The sequence below is a fragment of the Jaculus jaculus genome, chromosome 9 (genome assembly GCF_020740685.1).
Source record: "Jaculus jaculus isolate mJacJac1 chromosome 9, mJacJac1.mat.Y.cur, whole genome shotgun sequence".
NCBI classification, from domain to species: domain Eukaryota; kingdom Metazoa; phylum Chordata; class Mammalia; order Rodentia; family Dipodidae; genus Jaculus; species Jaculus jaculus.
In genome coordinates this window covers 38,678,847-38,701,818 of record NC_059110.1, presented here as the reverse complement: position 1 = coordinate 38,701,818, position 22,972 = coordinate 38,678,847, and the positions used below count along the sequence as shown (strand labels likewise).

At 38.0% G+C, this 22,972-nt stretch overlaps 1 protein-coding gene and 1 non-coding gene across 2 annotated transcripts in view; one reads left to right on the top strand and one right to left on the bottom strand.

Annotated features, from left to right (window-relative positions):
- Window positions 1-3,153: 3,153 nt before the first annotated feature.
- The window catches only part of LOC101612713 (protein LEG1 homolog), a 31,534-nt gene continuing 11,715 nt past the window's right edge, over window positions 3,154-22,972 (bottom strand). The window contains exons 5-6 of the mRNA XM_004651343.2: window positions 11,722-11,962; window positions 3,154-3,168 (exon numbers count right to left, since the gene is read on the bottom strand). Of these exons, the coding sequence (XP_004651400.2) occupies window positions 3,154-3,168; window positions 11,722-11,962 (256 nt within the window). The remainder of the gene's footprint in view (window positions 3,169-11,721; window positions 11,963-22,972) is intronic.
- Window positions 16,375-16,566, top strand: LOC123463657. Its single transcript, XR_006639060.1, has one exon. It is a non-coding gene; the product is annotated as a U2 spliceosomal RNA (small nuclear RNA).

Here is a 22,972-nt window from a genome sequence, read left to right as displayed (position 1 = left end):
AAGACTTCCTGAACAAAACCCCAGTAGCTCACAATCTGAAACAGTCACTCAACCAATGGGATCACATGAAGCTGAAGAGTTTCTTTACAGACAAGCACACAAGAAGCAAAGCCAATAGATTACCCACAGAATGGGAGAAAATATTTGCGGGTTATCCAACTGACAGAGGCCTAATCTCTAGAATCTACAAAGAACTCAAAAATCTAAACAGTAAAGAGTCAAACACCCCACTCACAAAATGGGGCAGAGAACTTAACAGGCAGTTCACAGAGGAAGAAACACAAATGGCAAACACGCACATAAGAAAATGTTCATCATCCCTACTCATCAGAGAAATGCAAATTAAAACAACTATGAGATTCCACCCTACCTCAATAAGGATAGCAAACATCAAAAAATCAAATGAAAATAAATCCTGGTGAGGATGTGGAGAAGTAGGAACATTCATCCACTGTGGGTGGGAATGTAAGATGGTACAACCACTTTGGAAAGCAATATGGAGACTCCTGAAAAAGCTGACTATACAGATACCAACAGACCCAGGTATTCCCTTACTGGGCATTTACCCTATAACCTTCAAACCACAGTCCAGAGAGATTTGCTTAACCATGTTTGTAGCAGCTCAATTTGTAATAGCCAAGAGCTGGAATCAACCCAGATGTCCATCACTAGAAGAATGGATAACTAAGATGTGGTATATCTGCACAATGGAATTCTATACAGCAGTAAGAAAAAAATGACACAATGAAATTTGAGGAAAAATGGTTGAACATGGAACAGATCATTCTCAGTGAATTTACCCAGTCATAAAAAAAAATCGCCACATAGTCTCACTCATCTACAACATCTAACCTGAATATACACAAGATACCTTACATATCCAGCAAGTGTCTCGTGGACTAGAAACTAGGATGGATGTGGAGTGAGGGGAGGGCATCACAGGGGTGGGAAACACAAGTCTAGACCCAAATGGTAATGGTATCATAAAATTCTACTTCCTAAAAGGCAGACCAAATGGCCAAACCTTCACCAGGCCCTTACAGGGAATATCTAAACCACAAGACGCTGGAGAGGGTAGGATCAAGGCTAACCTTAATCTTCTACATCTTCCCTCCCTCCCTCCCTCTCCCTCTCTCTTTCTCTCTCTTCTCTCTAATTCTTGTATATTAGTTATCTTCTTCTTCATTTTCTTAGTACGCACTGACCTGTAACTCCCAGTACCAGCATGGGGCTATCATTCACAATGAGCTTTTGATCAGAGAGACCTACAAGGTTTCCTAAAAGAATGACAGATTTCTGTCAGAATACTTGATGACCCACCAAAGGTTAGTGGTAAGAACCTACTGCTGAAGACAGCATATGCAGTTGACATGTAAAAATGGAATGGCATGGCTGGAAGCTAGAAGAGAGTCAGTCCCTAGACAGTCAGCGTGTCTAGTGCTTGAAGGTGCTACATGGGTGAATGGGGGAAAATGACCAATATCTGTCTAAGCAACTTATGGTCTAACCTACTTAGCAGCAAATAACCTGTTGTGATGCCCACACAAGTGCAATAGTGGCACACAGCCATGGTGGGGAACCAACTGCTCTTGATATGGCAAACTGAGCCCCTCAGTGGTATGGGACCCATAGCTGGAGCTGGGAAACAAGTCAGAACCATATCCAAACATTATCCCACTATCCAATATCAAGCTACTATCAATCATGGGCTACAAGAGGGCCTACACCTATTAAAATCTCTATTAAAAAAAGTAAGGGTTATCTCATTTGTCCTGGTGCTAACTTACTCTCCATTGGAGAATCTGCTTCTCTTTTTCAGATAGATGTAGATCCTAAGGAGAGAGCCACCCCATCATACCTGAAAAGGGCCCTGGCTGAAACTAAGCACAATTGGCAAAACAAGCAAGGGTGCTATTTTCCTCATGAATCAGATACCAACACAAGGTGGAAGGAGACCAACACAGTGAAAAATCAACCCCTACCAAATCAGAGAGGCAGAGCCTCAAAGGCCCCCAACACCTCATCACTGAAGCAGACCAAAAATGAACCCAGCATGGCTCAGGGAAATTTTGTGGAAGAGGGGGCAGAAAGAATGTCAGAGCCACATGTTGGGTCATGATATCAGAAACAGTTAGCGTACCAATAACTGTGGGCTAACTCCACAATACATGACCCATCTACCATAACAAGGAGGGGCCAAAGGGGAGGAGGTAGGTCATGGATGAGCCTAATAATGGTACTAAACTGACTGTATTTGCTTAATACCAAACTAATTAATAAAAAACATTAAAAATAAAAGATGTGATCCTTCACACTCTGGAATTTTATCTTTTAAATGGGAGCTAGAATTAAAGAAAACAGTGACTTTAAAGTAGTATAGGATCTACTTAGGAATCACAAGGGAACCAGTAGTTGAGGGGATGCAAGAGTAAGAAAGGATAATTAGAAGTGTGGATATCGGCTAAGAGTGATACAGAAATGCCAAGATGAAATACACTAAAATTTGTATGTAATATAAACTCATATTATAATAAAATGTTAATTGATGTTTATAAAATGAGAACATTAGCAACTCAGAATGAATTTAAATACATTTAAATTCCATTTGTGTGTGTGTGTAGTGTTTGTGTTATGTGTCTGTATGAGCACACTAGGGTCTGTTGCTTCTGCAAATGAATATCTGCTCACTTTACATGGGTGAACAGGGAATTGAACTCAAGCTGGCAGGCATATACCTTTAACCACTGAACCATCTTCACAACCCCCAATTATAATTTTGGGTACCTTGGCATACATACTTTAAAATTATTTTATAAGCTCAAGATTGTTCTTTAAACTGCATGCAACTATCCTGTAAGTACTTTATTTTATATCATATGTATTATATGTAGACCATAAACAATTATGATAGTAAAATTTATGGCATCCTTATTATATAATTTTGGTACCATTTATATTGAAGAAAATAACAAAATTGACATTTGATCAGACCTGACATTTAATTTTGTCTAAATGTAGTTCCTTGAGTAGTTCGTTATGTTATATGTGATTTATAATTTTATATCACATTATATAAACATATATTTATGGTCAACATCATTATCTCCTAAATGTAAGAGATCTAAAAGTAGGCTTTGATTTTTATTAGTTCTGTTAACCTGTGTAGACCTGTTAAAAAGAGAACAACATAATTAGTTCTAACCTACTGAGTCATATTTTCTGGCTCTTATTTCAAAATAAAAATGAGGACTTCTGGTTAAGATGGTGGCATAAGTACCACACCAAAGCAGTCTGGGGTGGGGGGGAGTATAGAAGCAAAACAAAACAAAACAAAACAAAAAAACTAGCAAAATACACCCTTTTACTAAAAAGTGAGGTCTATAGGAAATTGAAATGGCAATAGGGAAGAAGGAGAGATCCAGAGCAAACAAAGCCCACACAGGCAGTTAGAAGAGCCTCCGGCAGGTCCACAAAACCACAGCGGCAGCATGCTAGCCAGCTGCCAGGCTCAGCTTGACCTGAAGGAAAAGCCAGGTGAGGGGATTTTCCAATCACATCAGAGCTCTCCACAAACTCAAGAAACATGAAGGGAGAATGGCAGTGAACAACAGAGGAGCAGATCCCAAGGTAGAAGAATACTTGGACCAGCCAGAGAACTAGAGCAGCATCGGCAGCCTCCCCTCCACTACCACTAGTGCACAGCTCCAGCAAACAGAGCAGTGGTCCAGCAACCTAGCCATGACTACTTGAACCCACAGCACACTAAAGAGATACCCAAGCAGGAGAGCAGCATAACTGAGAACAAAATCATCCCAAAAGATAACATCCTTTGCTCCTGGATTGGAAGAATCAGTATTGTGAAAATGACAATCTTAACAGAAGCAATCTACACATTTAATGCAATCCCAATCAAAAGTACAAAGGCATTCTTCACGGAAATAGAAAAAACAATCCAAAAATTCATTTGGAATCACAACAAACCTAGAATATCTAAAATAATATTGAGCAACAAAAGTAAGGCTGGTGGTATCACCATACCTGATGTTAACCTGTACTACAGAGCCATAGTCACAAAAACAGCACGGTACTGGCACAAAAACAGACATGTAGATCAGTGGAACAAAATAGAGGATCCAGGTGTAAGTCCAGGTAGCAATAGCCACCTGATATTCGATAAAAGTGCCAAAAATACTCATAGGAGAAAAGACAGCCTCTTCAGCAAATGGTGTTGGGAAAACTGGATATATATTTGTAGAAGGATGAAAATAGAGTCTTCTCTCTCTCCATGCACAAGAATTAAGTATAAATGAATTAAAGACCTTAACATCAGACCTGAAACTCTAAAACTGCTAGAGAAAAAAGTAGGGGAAACCATTCAACATATTGGTCTTGGCAATGACTTTCTGAATACAACCCCAATTACTCAGGCAATAAAACCACAGATTAATCACTGGGACCTCATGAAATTACAAAGATTTTGCACTGCAAAGGACACAGTGAGAAAAGCAAAGAGGCAACCTACAGAATGGGAAAAAAATCTTCACCAGGTATACATCTGACAGAGGATTAATATCTAGGATATACAAAGAACTCAAAAAGTTAAATAATAAGGAATCAAACAAGTCAATCCAAAAATGGGCTATGGAGCTAAATAGAGCATTCTCAAAGGAAGAAATACGAATGGCATATAAGCATCTAAAAAGATGTTCTACATCACTAGTCATCAGGGAAATGCACATTAAAACTACATTGAGAGTCCATCTCACTCCTGTCAGATTGGTAACCATCATGAAAACAAATGATCATAAATGCTGGTGGGGATGTGGAAAAAGAGGAACCCTTCTACACTGCTGGTGGGAATGCAATCTGGTCCAGCCATTGTGGAAATCAGTGTGGAGGTTCCTAAAACAGCTAAAGATTGATCTTCCATATTATCCAGATATAGCACTCCTAGGCATATATCCAAAGGACTCATCTCATTTCCTTAGAAGTATTTGCTTAACCATGTTTATTGCTGCTCAATTTATAATAGCTGGGAAATAGAAGCAGCCTAGATGTCCCTCAACTCATGAGTGGATAATGAAGATGTGGCACATTTATACAATGGAGTTCTACTCGACGGTAAAGAAAAATGAAGTTATGAAATTTTCTGAAAAATGGATGGACTTGGAAAGGATTATACTATGTGAGGTAACCCAGGCCCAGAAAGCCAAGTGCCACATATTCTCTCTCATTGTGGATCCTAGCTACAGATGACTGGGCTTCTGAGTGAGAGGGAAATTCTTGGTAGCAGAGGCCAGTAAGTTAAAAAGGAGACATAAAGGGAAGAGAAAGGAAGGGAGGAGGGTACTTAATAGGTTGGTATTATATATATGTAAATACAATGATTGAGATGGGGGGGTAATATGATGAAGAATGGAACTTCAAAGGGGATAGTGCGGGGCGTGGGAGGTATTACCATGGGATATTTTTTGTAATTATGGAAAATGTTAATAAAAATTGTGAAAATAAAAATAAATAAAAAAATAAAATAACGAACTCAAGGGCTGAAGAGATGGCTTAGTCGTTAAGACTCTTGCCTGTGAAGCTCAAGGATAGAGGTTCAATTCCCCAGTACCCACATAAGCCAGATGCACAAGGTGGCCCATGCATCTGGAGTTCATTTACTGTGGCCAGGCCCTGGCATGCCCATTCACTCACTCTCTCTCATTCTATCTCTATCAAATTAACAATAAAAATAACATAAAATAAGAGAACTCAAATAGTCCAAAAAAGCCTTTCTGCTGAGAAAAGGAACAGCAGAACCTAAAGTGCATGAGTCAAAAAGAACTTTCCAAAGGCAGACTGCAGGGCCTATAAAATCCATGTATTCCCCTGCTGCACTGAATAGGAGTAGAAAGCAGCCAGTGTCCACTCTAAAGGAAAGGTAAATGTAAACAAGTGTAGTAGCTGCATGAGACCATTTACTCTTTCTTCTCCATATAGGGTCAACTTTAGCTGGTGCCAACACCCAGAAAATGTCTTTTCTTTTTCTAGCTAGCTTGCTAAAATTTATGCCAAAGATTTTCACATCAACATCAGGAATGCAGCATCTCACCTAACTAGGCTCAGCCATCTCCAATATGCCAATTGAAAAGACAAGTTATTGCTAAAAGCAGAGAAAGGAGATTTATGCAATGTGGCTATACTGGGGAGAAGAACAAATGAAAGGATCTCAGGTGTGTCTTCAGGGTACAGAAGGGTTTAGATTTGCCAGTTTGGTTTTGTGAATTCTAAATATGTAAATTAATGTCAACATTTTATTTCAAAATGTCCCAGGTTTTCATTATATATCAGTTGGATATATTACTCTAAATTTCATGAAATGAAGTTAGGTGCAATAACATCAAAAAGCCATATAGTTTAACATCATTTTATTGATTTCTTGTGATTTTTCATAGCATAGTGCAATACTTTTAGATATTAAGATGTAAGCATTGATGGATTCAAAAGAATCAAAAGTCATCATAGTACTAATTTGAGTTCAGTGTTGAGTACATGAGAAAATATCAACTAAATGATGAACCATCAAAAATACTAGAAACCATAAAACTACATGGTTATTGTCACACTACATTTTGGAAATTACTGTTTGTCAATAGGTTAGAATTGTTCGTTTTGATTCAGTAATCACTTGAAGTAGACATCCAGGTATTTGAAAATTGTAGAAAGTATAATCTCAAATAGGTTTCTTATACTACTTGAGCTTATTGCATTCTCCCAAGCAGTCAAAAATGCTGAAAAGATATAAGATTAGAAAAAATACAAAATTAGTATATCTAATTACTTCTGCAAAGCTTAATTTTCTCTACTAATTAATATTAAAAACATCACATACATCAAAAAAGTTACTATCATTATTATCATTTTGCAACATTTGATACATCAAATTTTATTTCATCCTTTAAAATATATTTACACAATGAAGCTCTATTTATCAGTAAAGACAAACGAAATTATTAATTTTGCTGGGAAATGGATGAACCTGAAAAGGATATTACTGAGTGAGGTAACCCAGGCCCAGAAAGCCAAACGTCACATGTTCTCTCTTATATGTGGATCCTAGCTACAAATGTATAGACTTGTGTATGAGCTGTAACCAAAAATTGGTAGCAGTGGCCCATAAGCTAGGAAAATGCTATAAGGAAGGGAAGAGAAGGAAGATCTTAAGGGGATGGTATTGTATATATGTAAGTAGAAGAACAGATTACAGGGAGAAGAATGGCCTAAGTGAGGTCAGGGAAAGATATTGTATAAAAGAAGGGTGGAAGGGGAGGGTCAATCTAAATTCAAGATATTCTGACATATGAACATCTACTTTCTTGAACAATGGCTCATCCAGAAACCATAGATGCTTACTAGAAAATTTTCAATGACAGGGATGAGTTACCTTCCAGTGAGTTGTTGGCCAGGGAGGTCCCTGTTGCCTTCAAAACATTATAGTCTATTGCCAAGGCCCTTGGTTACCCATGAGAAAGAGATGATAAGACCTATTGCTGAAGACTTCACATGCCTGAGCAGCAAAGTCCCTGAGAAATCAAACTGGTGCTGAACAGAAAATCTTTTCCCTGTAGCCCAGCCAACAAAAAGCTGGAAAAAGCTGCACTGTATGCAGCCTTTTGGGAGACAGAAGTCATCAACAGTGAAAACAGTGGACACTGGAAGCCTCAAGTTTGTCCAGACAGGCCAAATGACTGAATGAGTGCAATAGTAGCATGTGTGCTTTGGGGGAAACCAACTGCTCTCTAATTGGACTGAAGGCCTGCTCTATGGGAGGGAATACATGCCTGATACTGGAAACCTAATCAGAACCCTATGGCATGGGAGGTCATGAGCCTTAGGGGTATAAAGCCTGCTCTTGTCTGGATAAATGCATATATTACTCTCACCAAATTGCCCTGAAAGCACTATACTTAATGTTCATGTTCATATATTAATATTTCTCTCACTTCTGGTTAGAGAAGCTTCTCTTTTCAGATGGCAATGACCACTGGGATGACCCAAAAGGCAACATAGTGCTGAGAAAGATCTCACACTGTACAAGGCTCAGGGTCCATTGTAGAAGAGGTAGCAGAAAGAATGTAAGAGCCAAAGGAAGGGTACCACTCCTTACATACAACTGTCGGGACAGAAATTGGCCTCGATATCCAAGACCTCGCAGTGAATAGCAATGTCTACACAAGACCCTCATAATAGGAGAAAAAGATGATGATATCAAATTTAAAAAGAGCCTAATGGAGAGAGAGGGTATATGACAGAGAGCAGAGTTATGAAGGGCAAAGCAGGGGAGGGGAGGGAAATACCATGGTTTGTAATATATAAGAATAGAAGTTGTTAATAAAAATATATATTAAAAAAAGAAAGACAGGAGAGGAAGAAACAAATTGTAAATGTCAATCATGCACTATACTATCAGTCAATCTCACTGAAATGTTGGGTCTGAATACACCCCTGAGAAAGCAATATCCAGCAGCTCTGTGGTGATGGAAACCACGTATCCACATTCACCAATAGCATAGCAATGGCATAGGTGCACCTACTCAACACATACAGTATGGAAAATGCTACTGAAGAACTAAACTCTTAGCTTTAATGAATTTTAGTCCATTTGAATTTAAACAGCAACATGTGCTGTACCCCTACTATCTTGGGCAGTATAGCTATAGAGCTTGCTTCCATCTGCTGGAAATAAGGTGGAGGGATGCTCAGGGAAAAACACACAAAGAAGCAAATGGACAAATCCAGATTGTAAGGTACATTACAGTCCTATAGAGAAAGAAAAGCCAAGGGATATGTACACATATTGATTTATAGTAGAAATTGGCTCACACACTTGGAGGCAAGCAAGTCTAAACAATTAGGTTGGACAATGGACAGGAAACAAAGGAGGAACTTATGCTGCTAAGGAAGTCTGAAGGCCACTTGCTGATGGAACTCCCTTATGATCATGGCAGAGAATGTTTCCCAGACCTTCAACAGATTAGATGATTAGAAGTCAACTCATATTAGAGAAGTCAATCTGCTTTATTCAAAGTTCACAAGCTTAAACGTTTCATCCGAAAAATGAATAAAATATTGTGTAAAAATAAAAAATGAACACGATATATAAAGTTTTACCAAATATCTGAGTATTGTGGTCCAAATTGGCACAAAATATTAGACATCACCTGAAACAGTCTTCAAACCAGTGGCAGAGAAGAAATTCAGTTTACAAAAAGGGACCTAAGGGAATACTTACTGGTGGCTAGGGAGATAGTTAAGTAGATAAAGCACTTGCCACACAGAGTGAGTACCTGAGTTCAGATCCCTAGAACCCTTGTACAGCCAGATGCTGTAGCCTTACTGTCTGTAATCCCAGCATACTTGCTGTGAGAAGGAAGGCAGAGACAGGAGAATCTCTTTGAAGCTTGTGGAACAGTGAATACAGACAGCAGTGAATGATGAGAGACCCTGCTCCAAATGAGGTGTGTACTGTAGCACACACATGCTCACACGCACACACACACACACACACACACACATATGCATAAATACATATATACAGAAAGAGAAAGAGAGAGAAACACCTGCCAACAGGTAAATATTATTTAACTACTAGTTTAAAAAATCAGTTACAAAAAGAATTATGGAGACAATTGAAAAGCATGACTATGAGTTGGTTAATTATAATCCTTGCATTATGACAAATAGTCATATTATTTAAAGGGGCATTGTTAAGTATGGGTGGATGAAATGATTTTAAGCAAACAGTAGAAATCAGTATGTTTGGATGTGGGTATGCTACATCCTTCTCTGTTGTGTTCAATTTGTAAGAACTATTATTTGAACATTGCAGACATGGTATTAATTGGGATCAGAGAATGCCACACTGAGAATAAACTTATCTAACCATCTAAAAAATATGTATATATTGAAAATATCTTATGTGTTTATTTGCATGGAGGGAGGGAGGGAGAGACAGAGAAAGAGAGAGAGAGGGAGTGCAAGAGTGCACATGGGCGCACCAGAAAGTCTTGCTTCTGTACACAAACTCCACATTCATGTGCCACTTTGTGCATCTGACTCTAAATGGATACTGGGGAAATGAACCCAGACCATCAGGCTTTGCCAATGAGCACTTTAATTGTTGAGCCATTTCCCAGCCCTTATTTAATTCTTTTTTTTTATGAATAGAGCAGAGAAATCATGAAGTATGCAAGATAAGCTTACATGGAATGAAATTATTTTATTATTGCTAATACAATTGCTAAGATAATAGCATTAATTATGATAAATTCAAAATGAACATTGCATGTCTATTAAACTAACTGAGTTGAATCAAATAATTTTCTGGAAAATTTCTGAAACATATTAAACCTCTAAGTTTATCTATCCATACCCAAAAGGAGATATGGTCTGTGATATGTTATGTGAAACAAAGCTGTGTGTGGACTGATGGTGTTACACTCCCACCATGGCCTCAGCAAGTAGAGGAATCAGTTGTACTGAGTTCCTAACATGTTTGAATTCTTTTGTTACAGCAAATAACGTGACAGTTTTTGTTGATTTTTTTTTTTGTACTTATTTTATTTACTGAGAGAGAGATAGAAGTAGGTAGATAGAGGGAATGGGCATGCCAGGGCCTTCAGCATGAGTACCTGAGTACTCCATACACATGTACCACCATGTGCATTTGTCTTATGTGGTCCTGGGGAATGAAATCTGGGTCCTTTTGCTTTATAGGCAAATACCTTAACCACTAAGCCATCTCTCCAGCTCTGTTGCTGTTGTTTTTAATATGCATGAAATTCATTCATGCTTGGCTTGCCTCAGTTATACCTTTAATTATAAAACATTTTTCCTTTGAGAAACACCAGTAGTATAATAATGTTTTCAGTTCAGATCAGCAATTTAGTTCATATATGGACAATGGGGTTGTGATGAAAATTTTACAACTTGTATTTATAGAATCTTTTCTGCATCTTCCTAGGAAATAGCATTTTAAATGAGTATGCAAAAAAATGTCTTGAATCAAAGAATTTGGATAAGGAGCTGGGGAGATGGCTCAGTGATTAAAGGTTGTTTGCAAAGCATGCTGGCCTGGTTCAGTTCTCCAGTAAAGCCAAATATAGAAAATGGTACATGCATCTAGAATTCATTAACAGCAGTAAAAAAGCCCTGGAAAACCATATTCTCTCTCTTTTCATAAACAACTTGGTTAAATATGACTGCTAGTAAGTTCATTAGTTGTGACAAGGATTCTTTTGAAATTCCTTTGTTTTCTTTTAAGTGAAGAAGAGAAAGGTTCTGATTAGCAAAGTAAGGGGTAAATGGGAGTGTATGAATAAAAGCATGTTTTAATAAATATGTGCAGTCCAAATACCATATGGATGTAGATGAAAGCAATGATTGTGACATACTCATTGTTGCTTACTTGTCCTTCCATATGTCGAGAGTGTTGTTGTTAAAGAAATGCAAAGGATATACATATGAAATCATAAGTGTTATTTTGAAGTATATGGTATGATGATATATTACTGCTGATTTATTTTGTCCCTCTGTTGTCTGTTCCACATAGTATTTATTTATTTTTATTCATTAAAAATTTCTATTTGAATATGAGAGCAGTTATTAGATAAAGGACAAGGCTTGAATAACCAAGTCCTGGTGTGCTCCTGAGCACCACATGGAGAAAATTCTTACCTGAAGAGTTTCCACCCAACCAATAATAAAATTGAGAATCACCAGAACTAAGTTCTGAGGCAAAGTAAAATCAGCGATGAGAGGAGGTATGTCAGTAGCCACAAGGACTCGCGGTGGAAGGTGCTTCTGTGCGTTATGTATGATAATCAAGGTTGGGGGCAGGCGGACTGCAGCTATACCCTCCACAGCAACAATCAAATGTCTCTCAAAATCCGCTTCTTGTTTCGAATAATAGGCATATCTAAAAGATAGATGCAAAAATATTCAGTGATGATGAAATTATCATCTCTTACTAAGAAAATTACTCATAATTTTACTATTTAGAAAATAAGTTTTCTGATGGGATGGATTCATTCTTATTTATTTATGAAGATAGCTAATGTAAATTTTAAAAGTGGAAATTATCATCTCTTCTGTTACAGTCTATTTTTCATTTGTTTTTGAATTGGCACATTATATATGAAGACCATAGAATAACTGGAGGTAAGCTCTTGTTTAGATAATGCTCTTGATAATGGAGACATAAATACCAAATGTCAATTTCCAAAACATTGAGTAGCTTAGTGCAATAAATATGTGATTTTATTGTCTAATTTTTAAAGTAATTGGATTTTTCTTTTATTTGAGAAAGTTGCTTATAAAGCAGAATAGGAAATTCACCAGGAAGGGGGAAGCAAAGTAACACAGAATACACTCCCTTTGCCTGTTTTCTGCAAAAGTCAAGATCTATATGAAATGATTAGTGCAGGTTAGATGACTCAGAGAGGCTGAAGTAAACTACTGGCAATCAACAAGGATCTAGGATGTGGATCCAGCCTGCAAACACTTCTCACCCTGCCAGTAGTAGCTATGGATACTGCTGGGAAAAGGCTCTCCTAATTTACACTCCAGCCCTGCGAGCCTAAGAGAAGTTGAGGGAGAGAACATCAGTCTAGCCAAGAAGCTCCAGGATAGCTCCAGACAAGGTTCCACTGCCTCCCTTCCCTTATGCTTCATCACCTGGAATACCACTCAAGCTTGTGGGAAGCCAAGGGATCTCTTTGCCACTCTCCAACCCAGAATCTAGACTAGCTGATTCAAATTTCTGACTGATCTATCCTGCTGAGACAAGCCAAAAAAGGAAGCAGCTTTGCAGCTAATAAAACAAAAAATCCAAACAGTGAGATCATCTGAGATGCAAAAATTTCAGCACAGTAATATGAGAAACACACACACATACACACACACACACACACACACACACACACACACACACACACAAATCAATCCCACAGCAATCACCTCCAGGAGACAAATTATATGAAATTTCAGATGAAGAATTCAAAAATTCTGAGAATGTTCAAAGAAATCAAGGAAGAAATCTGAGGAGTCAAAGAGGAAAACAAATTCCCAAAAGAATCCCAAGAGAACATTTGAAAGCAGCTAAACAAAATAAGGAAGTAGATGCGACACATGAATAAGGAAATAGAAACCCTGAAGAAAAACCAATCTGAATTACATAAAATAAAAACATGCTAAGTCAAATTGAAAACTTCATAAAACAGATCAGAGCTTAAAGACAGGTGGAGGATTTGGAACATTCCAAGAAGGAGAAAGATAAGCTACAAGAATATATGAACAGGAAGTTTAAGACATTTGGGACACTATGAAAAAATGAAATTTGAGAATTCTAGAATAGAAAAAAAAGAATTTTAATTTAAAGCATAGTATTTTCAACAAATCATAAAAGAACATCTCCCAAAGTCAGGGAAATGCCAATATAGATAGAAGGCTTTTAGGTCATGAAACAGATAAGACCAGAAAAGAAGCTCTCTTTATCATGCTATGATTAAGCAAATAATAAGCTACAAACCAAAGAAAATATAATGAAAGTAAGAAGAGAAACACCTAATCACCTATAAAGGCAAAAACATCAGAATAACAACAGATTTCTCAACAGGAAGGTTAAAATCCAAATGAACTTGGGCTGAATATTTCAAGTTCTTAAAAATACAACAATGTAAACCCAGATGGTTATATCTTTCAAATCAATCATCTAATTGAAGGAGAAAGAACTTTCCATGATAAAAACATGCTAAAGTAATACATGACCACTAAGGCAACACTACAGAAAATACTTGAACAAGTACTTTAGATTGAAGAGAAAGAAGAACATATATCTGGGGCCATAGCAAAGACTATACCATGCTATCATGTGGGATAAAAATTAATGCAAAAAAATCATGCATTACAAAATTAAGGAAATTAATAAACAACTCTCAATAATAACTCTGAAAATTAATGGCCTCATGCCAAATTAAGAGACAAAGACTAACAGAATGGATTAAAAGCTAGGATCCTTTCAGTTGTTGCTTCCAAGAAATTCATCTTTCATAAAAGATAGATGCTACCTGTTGCAGTTACCTTCTCATTGCTGGCATAAAGCACCCAACCAAAAGCAGCTGATGAGAGTAACTTTGCTTTGGCTTAAAGTCTTTAGGGGAAGTTCCATGATGGCAGGGGAAACATGGCATGAGCAGAGGCTGGTCATCACCTCTGCCATAGTAGATGTAATATTGCAGCAGGAGAGTAGGGCAAGTTCTGGCAAGGGGGAGCTGGTTGTAACACCTAAAAGCTTGCTGTCCCCAAAAACCCACCTCCTCAGGCAAGGCTATACCTACCAAACTTGCCATCAGGTGGAGATTAAGCATTCAGAACACAGGAGTTTATAGGGGACATCTAACACTACCATATGGGAATGGTGGCAAATGGTATTTCAAGCAAATGGGACCAAAAAATAAGTTGGTGTTGCTGTTCTAATATCTCACAGGTGTTGGGAGCCATAGAGCAAAAACCTCTCCATTTTGCCTGGGCCTGCTCATAAGCTGACTCATTACTCAGAAAGCTGGTCCATCCAGCTTTCTGTTAGGTACTTCTGGAACATTGGTCAGCAGACTGCTTACAGAATCTTATCTTTTGCAAAAGGCCAGTTTATGGTCAGGATGTGAAGCCTGGTACAGTCAGAGTGTTAAGCCATTGAGGCAAGATTAGATGAATACCTAATTATATCCCCTCTAGGTTTCCTGACAATTCCAAAGACCTAAATCATGTCAGCCACCTTATTCCCCCACTTTTTCTTCCCCTATATAACCACTGTGTAAAATATAAAGACTTTGAGGCCTTGACAAACATCTAGCATGGTCTCCTTTTTGTGTCTGTTTACCTTTTCTCATTCAGGTTAAATTCTCCTCGTGTCCTTGTTCAACTCCCCACTGGCCGAGGCAAGTGGCATCTGAACACGGGGCACGAGGTACAAAGAAAGACCTGAACTTCGTTCAAGTGGATGGCCGTCCCAGCCATTGGACACCCACCGGTGGGTGAGTGGAGGCCCGCATAGAGGTTACTGCAGGCAGTCTGTGCCTGGAATACAGACCTGCACCGTGATCGATGCAGAAAATCCGCCTGTGATACTGATCTGTTAAGGTAAGCAACGAATTTTAGGCAAATTATTTAAGTAAAGACTATTTAGTCAGATTTGCAGGACACAAGAACTGCGGGATTTCTTTTTTCACTTCTTTTCCTCCTTTTACTTTCGGTTGGCGCCATCGTGTGGAATTGAAACATAGCGACAGGGCAACTGAAGCCTCTTGGCCAGGGCTACCCTCTGGCATTGGCTTAAGGACCCTAGCACCCTGTGAAAATCCCAGCAGCCCATTCAGGCATTGGCAAAGACCTTCTATCTAGCCTCTCTTCCTACCAACCAACCTGGTTACACAACAGCCAGTAAATGCTCTTAGAGCAGCTGCCAGTTCTTAAAATTGTGGATAGGCTCACATCAAGCCCATTGGGGAATCCCCCGTGCCAGTTCTCCAACTGGGAACATTGCCCTCTGGTCTTGTCGTTTCTCCTCTTGCCTTTTCTATCATGGGACAAACCCTAAGTAAGCATAAATTGTTGAAGGGCTTAAAATTTCTCTCAAGGCAAAAGGAACACTGGTTAAAAAAAGATTTATCAAAGAGTAAAAAGGAGCTAATTGTCATAGTAAAAGATATTTTAAACACACAAGAAATTGAGATTGCTTCAAGTTCTTTAAGCAAACTTTTAATTTTATCAGGAGAATATGTTCTTTTTATGTGTGTGTGTGTGTGTGTGTGTGTGTGTGTGTGTGTGTTTATGTGTGCTCATTGTGCTTGCTAGTTGTGTTGTGTTTATGACTGTTTGTAACTAAAGAGATGAGATGATGCAGGTGACATCCCTTTCTCTTCTAGAGAACAATTTCAAGGAAATCAAAGACCTAACCATAGAAATTAAAAAGGAAAAGTTAAATGTCTTTTGCAGGAGTGAATTTGCCAGATATTTGTTCAACTTCACCTTACATAGAGGATTATTAAAAACAACAAAACTTCCTCTAAAGAGGTAACTTATAATTTATCAGATATAAAAAAAAAAGATTGTAATGTCCTGTTACTTAAAAGGAGGAGGCAACTGATCTGAATTCTAAGCCAGCCTGCCTCAAGATAACAACACAATTTGCCTTAGTTATTTCTAATAAAATAATTTCCAAGTGTACTATTGGTATTAATGATATAAAATTATATGAAGTATACTTTCTTGTTAGTAATAGGATTAATCAATTTGGTGTAATTTTTAATAGCCTTATAAGAAAGATAATTAATCGCTTATTGGCCTTTTGGCTAAGATCAAGCGTAGTATCTGTTCTTATCAGTTTAATATAATGACACATCCTCTATCTGAGGACAATATATTAAATAGATTTTTGGAGCTCAGAGTTGGAATAGGAGCTTGCTCCATCCACTCCACACATTGACCTGGTATTGCAGTACCTCTAGGAATGGTGCCCCCCCTTGGAGGAATAAAAAAAGAAAAAGAAAGAAAGATAATTAATGATGGAGTGAGATGAATTGATTGAAGGAGCTGGGAAGGAATTTTTCAATGATTACTTGTTAAAAATACCTTTTGAGTGGTACTTAGATCAGAATGTTAAAGTATGTAAATAAAGGTGTGCGGATGTAAAAAATAAAAAAGAAATTTTCAGGCTAAACCTAAACACCATGCCTAAACTTAAAGGTTTTTAAACTGTTTACAAACTTTAAGAAACAACAATAAAAAAAACCTAATTTTCAGGCTAAAATATGTTGGGATAGCTTGCATAAGTTTTATCAAATTTCAGTCATGAGTAAAACATAAAATTGTTTTATGTTTATGAACATTTCTGTGGTACATAAAATCAATAGCTATCAAGTTTAAGCCAAAATCATTGGTTGTCAAATAATATTTTTTCTTTCAAAATTTTTTTCAAGGGATATATTAATATTTAGTTAACTATTTGGCTCAGAAAAGACCAGATTCTACTCTATTATATGTAAAGTAACTGTCTCATTTTTACATGTTAAGTCCAGTGCTTATAACAAAATTAACTCTTAAGACATATTCCCTACTTTAGGGTACAGCCTAATGCTCAAACAATGGTCCTCATCTGAAGGAAAATAAATAAATATATATATATATATATATAATTCAAGCTCCATGTTTCTGTTTCCAATGTTCTCTGGGTAATTTGTACCCACACACTTATCTGAACTAATCAAAGATGTTTTCACACAGATGCTAGGACCTTATACTGTCTTACTTGTTCTTTTCTGATAATTTCTAGGTTAAATTAGTTTGGGTACTGTTTTCAAGACTGTAACAGGTTCTGCCTATATTTATAAATGTCAGATATTTAAAATGTGAGATGTGCCTACTTCCTATGCCTCAGATATATGGCTTATGCTGCCACAGTACAACAAAATTTTAAAGATAGGACAAAATGATTTTAGAAGCAATTGTGCCATTCTTTAACTAAGTCTATTTAGTAATTAAATGTGCTCTATATGTACATACATCCAGGCTGGTGTAACTTCCTTTCTGAGTGTGTTAATCACCTAAGTAGAAGCCAAAACCAACTGAAGTCATTAGAGTAAAAAGTGTCAATATTTTGGCCTGTGCTCCCATGTCATGAGGCCAGTGGAGATCATGGGATGCTTCTACACTGCCCTCCTGGTAAGTCACCTGTATTCTTGAGCAGGGAGGATATGGAGACCCAAACAAAAGTGGTGTACAGTCTGAAACAGGAGAGTCACAATTGAGGAAGAATCAGCCCTCCTAACTTCCCAAAGAAGGGAAAATTACTTGGCCAGTATGATCCTGACACATCCTAACAGGCAAGACATCAATAAACTATGGGGCTACTCCTGTGTTCCTAAAGTCTCTTTGGAGAGCCATTACTGACCTCTAAAATTAATCCTTAATTAACTTTTGGCTATCTGCATGGTCTTAAACACTCAGAGAGAAATGTGTAACCAAAGATAATAAAAATACCTTAAATGTATAAATGGCCCTTAACTTCTGAAAAATTAGCTGCAGCCACAATGTTAGTGCAGGAACAGCTTGCTGAAGGTCATATTAAACCTACCATCTCTCCTTGAAATACTCCTATCTTTGTTATAAAGAAAAAGTCTGGAAAATGGAGATTGCTCCAGGACCCTAAAAACATTAATAAGGCCATGGTACTTATGGAAGCCCTACAACCAGACCTCCCCACTCCAGTGGCAATTCCCGCAGGATAATGTAAAATCATTATTGACCTAAAGGATTGCATTTTCACAATTCCCTTACACCCTGAGGATCTTCAGCATTTTGCATTCAGTTTACCTGTGGTAAATTTTAGAGGCCCTATGCCAAGATTCCAATGGAAAGTCTTGCCCCAAGGGATGGCCAACAGCCCTACACTGTGTCAAAAATTTGTGGACCAAGTTATAGATCCATTTAGACATAGATGGCCTTCCTTGTATATCATTCATTACATGGATGACATTCTCCTGGCCGGACCTGATCCCACTGAACTCCTTATTTGCTCTCAAGAGCTTTCTAGGGCCCTTGCTGGAGCTGGTCTTCAGATAGATCCTAATAAAATTCAATTAAAACTCCCTTACTTATTCTTAGGCTTTGAACTTTTTCATAACAAAATTCTTTCACAAGGGCTGGAGAGATGGCTTAGCGGTTAAGCGCTTGCCTGTGAAGCCTAAGGACCCCGGTTCAAGGCTCGGTTCCCCAGGTCCCACGTTAGCCAGATGCACAAGGGGGCGCACGCGTCTGGAGTTCGTTTGCAGAGGCTGGAAGCCCTGGCGCGCCCATTCTCTCTCTCCCCCTCTATCTGTCCTTCTCTCTGTGTCTGTCACTCTCAAATAAATTAAAAAAAAAATTCTTTCACAAAAGATTCAACTTAGAACTAATCACCTAAAAACTTTAAATGATTTTCAAAAACTAATAGGAGATATCAATTGGCTCAGGCCTTATCTTAAGCTAACTGCAGGAGAGCTTAAACCCTTGTCTGACATCCTAAAAGGAGACCCAAATCCTGCCTCAGGCTGCTCATTAACAGCCCCCGCCCTAAAAGCCCTGAAGATAGTGGAGGCTGCAATTCTGAGCCAAAGGGTTACTTTTATCTCTTATGAGAAGCCTCTTCTAGTCATTTGTGCCACTGACTTTACACCCACTGGGTGTTCTGGCAGGAGGGGCCCCTCTTCTGGGTCCATTTACCCTCCAAAAGTTAAAAACAGGGGATTTATATCCCATAAAAGGCTCTCCAAGAAATATCCTTCATCATGCCTTGTTTGTCCTAAACTTTTTAACCCTTGGTACTCAGAGAAATTCAGCTGCTGATCACTTTTGGCACACAAATACAAAAAATACCTTCGCCAAAGCCATGTGGAAAGATCCTTTAACCTCAAAATGGAATGGCCCAGACCCAGTACTCATTTGGGGCTGAGGAGCAGTATGCTTGTTTGACACCAAAGAAAATGTGAGATGGCTGCCAGAGAGATTTGTAAAACAGGCTGATGATCCTCCAATGACATCTCACATATCCAGGGAAGAAACACTTCCCTGAGAAAAATCTCCCTTTTTTCCTAACAGGACAAAGCTGGAAGGACCTCTACTTATCTTAATCCTCTTACTCACAATCGGTCCCGTTATTATAAATAAAATCATGTCTTTTGTATGTCAACAGATTGAAGCCATTAAGATACAGCCTTTATAGGTCCAAAATCACAGACTGGAGCTGGCGCGGATCAAGGCGTTGAAACTGAAGACCTACCACCTGCAGTTGTCACTCTCCCTTGATCTCACATTCTGTACTCGTTTACTATACTGCATACATTATGTACTCATTTACTATACTGCTGTCCAATACACCTCTGCTATCACTGCAGTCTACTTGTCATGGCCAATAGCTACCCCTCCTACAGGAGCTGCATGAGGATCCAGACCTATGCATGTCAGCTCACAATGAAGTGAGTTTGATATGGGCACCAACATGGGTGTGAGGCAAAGCACTGCAGGGGAAGGTCCTTATCTGACCACTTCTGAATTCCCTGAGAGGTATACCTGGCTTGCATGGAGACTGGTACCATAACTGTTATCACTAAGGCCGTGGCTTGCTCTCCGGCCACATAGGCCCTGCCTCCCCTCCCCAAAAGGTACCAAGGGCCAAAGATTGTGGGAAAAAGACATCCCACGGGAGGAGTCGGGTCCCTACTCCCCCAGTTGGTTAATGCTCACCGCTGAAAAGCGGGCCTCCCCCTCTTTTTGTATAAAAGAAGGGAGGAGATGTTGGGAGCTATGAATCAAACCTTGGCCATGTTCACAGAAACCGCCATATAGCAAGTTAAGTTTCTACTTCTTCACCTAATATTCAACTACCAGGGGATCATACGCTTGGCTGAATACTCCCCCATGCTGTCAGTAGCTGATGAAGAAACAAAGGCATTGCAGCCCACCGCTGAATAGCGGGTCTCCCCCTCTTTTGTATAAAAGAAGTGAGGAGATGTCAGGAGCCATAGAGCAAAAGCCTCTCCATTTTGCCTGGGCCTGCTCATAAGCTGACTCATTACTCAGAAAGCTGGTCCATCCAGCTTTCTGTTAGGTACTTCTGGAACATCGGTCAGAAGACTGCTTAGAGAATCTTATCTTTTGCAAAAGGCCAGTTTATGGTCAGGATGTGAAGCCATTGAGGCAAGATTAGATGAACACCTATTACATCCCCTCTAGGTTTCCTGACAATTCCAAAGCCCTAAATCACGTCAGCCAGCTTATTCCAACCACTTTTCTTCTCCTATATAACCACTGTTTAAAAAATAAAGACTCTGAGGCCTTGACAAACATCTAGCATGGTCTCCTTCACAAGAAGGAGACCATGCCTTTTCTCATTAAGGTTAATTTCCCCTCATGTCCTTGTTCAACTCCCCACTGATTGGGGCAACAGGATAGAATTCAAAATAACTTCATTCAGAAGAGATAAATAAGGTAATTTTATACTGATTCATGGAATAATATAACAAGAAGACATTGTAATTCTAAGTTTATGCAGTGAACACAGGTGCACCCAATTTTATTTAAAAATAGTGTTACATATGAAGTCATAGATTAACCAAAGCATGGTAGTCTCGGCTGACTTCAATACCACACTCACACACTCACCAACTGCTACATCATCCTGACAAAAAATAAACAAAGAAGCATCAGTATTAAATGATATCACAGAACAAATGGTCCTAACAGACACCTACAGAACATTGTATCCAAATTCTGCAGAATTCACATTCTTTACAGAAGCACATGGAACTCTTTTTAAAATAAATTACATATTAGGGCACAAAGAAAATCTTAATAAATACATGAAACTTGAAATAATTCAATGTACTCTATCTGATTTAAATGGGATAGAACTATTAATCAGCAGCAAGAAAGACTATAGAACATAAACAAACTCATGGACATTAAATAATACACTACTGAATAATGAATGCATCATTGAAAAAAATCAAGAAAGAAATGAAGATAATTCTGGAATCAAATGACATTGAAAATATTACATAGCAAAACCTGAATGAAGGCAGTTCTTAGAAGAAAGTTTATAACTTTAAATGCATATATAAAGGAATTGAAGAGGTCATAATATATAATGGCATACCTTATAACCTTGAAAAAAGAAGAACAAATCAAACTAAAAATGAGTAGTGGAAATAATGATCAGACCAGAAATTAATGAAATGGAGACCAAGAAAACAATACAAAGAATCAATGAAACAAAGAATTGGTTCTTTAAAAGGATAAACAAGATTGATTAAACCTTAAGTAAACTAATTAAAAGAACACATAAAATAATAAAATTGGATTAAAAGGGAAATATTACAACAGATACCAATGAAACTCAATAAAATCTAAGGACTTACGATAAATACATATTCTACACCAGATTGGAAAATCTGAAAGAAAGGGATAAATTTCTAGATATATGTGACCTATCAAAATTAAACCAACATGAGATAAATCATTTAAACAGGCCCATGAAAAGTAATGAGATCAAATTCATAATAAAAGCTCCCAACTAAAAAGAGTCTTAGTCCAGATGGATATGTTTGTGCATCTTACCAGGCCCTTTCAGACGAACTATCACTAATGCTTCTAAAACTATTCATAAAATAGGAAGAGAAAAAAATGCTTCCAAAAAGCTTTATGCAGAAGTATTGCTCCGATTCTAAAACCAAGTAAAGACATAACAACAACAACAACAAAAAGAAAATTATAGGCTGGAGAGATGGCTTAGCAGTTAAATGCTTGCCTGTGAAGCCTAAGGACCCTGGTTAAAGGTTTTATTCCCTAGGACCCATGTTAGCCAGATGCACAAGGGGACACATGCGTCTGGAGTTCCTTTGCAGTGGCTGGAGGCCCTGGAGCATCCATTCTCTCTATCTCTCTCTCCCAATCTTTCTCTCTGCCTCTTTCTCTGTCTGTCTGTCACATTCAAATAAATAAATAAAAATAACAAAAAAATTAAAAAGAAAGAAAATTACCAACCTATCTACTGAAAGAACGGAGATGCAAAAATTCCCAACAAAATATTTACAAAGAGAATACAGGAACACATAAAAATACTATTCACTTTGATCAAGTGGATTTTATTCCAGAGATGGAGGAATGGTTTAACATATGCAAATCAGGATATGTAATACACCATATAAATGAGCTAAGGGAAAAATACATGATTATATCAATTGCTGAAGAAAAGGCATTTCACAAACTCCAACACACCTTCATGATAAAAATCCTGAAGAAACTGAGAATAGAAAGAACATATTGCAACATAAAAAAGGCTATATATGACAAATATGGAGTCAACATTATACTAAATGGGGAAAAAAAAACATTT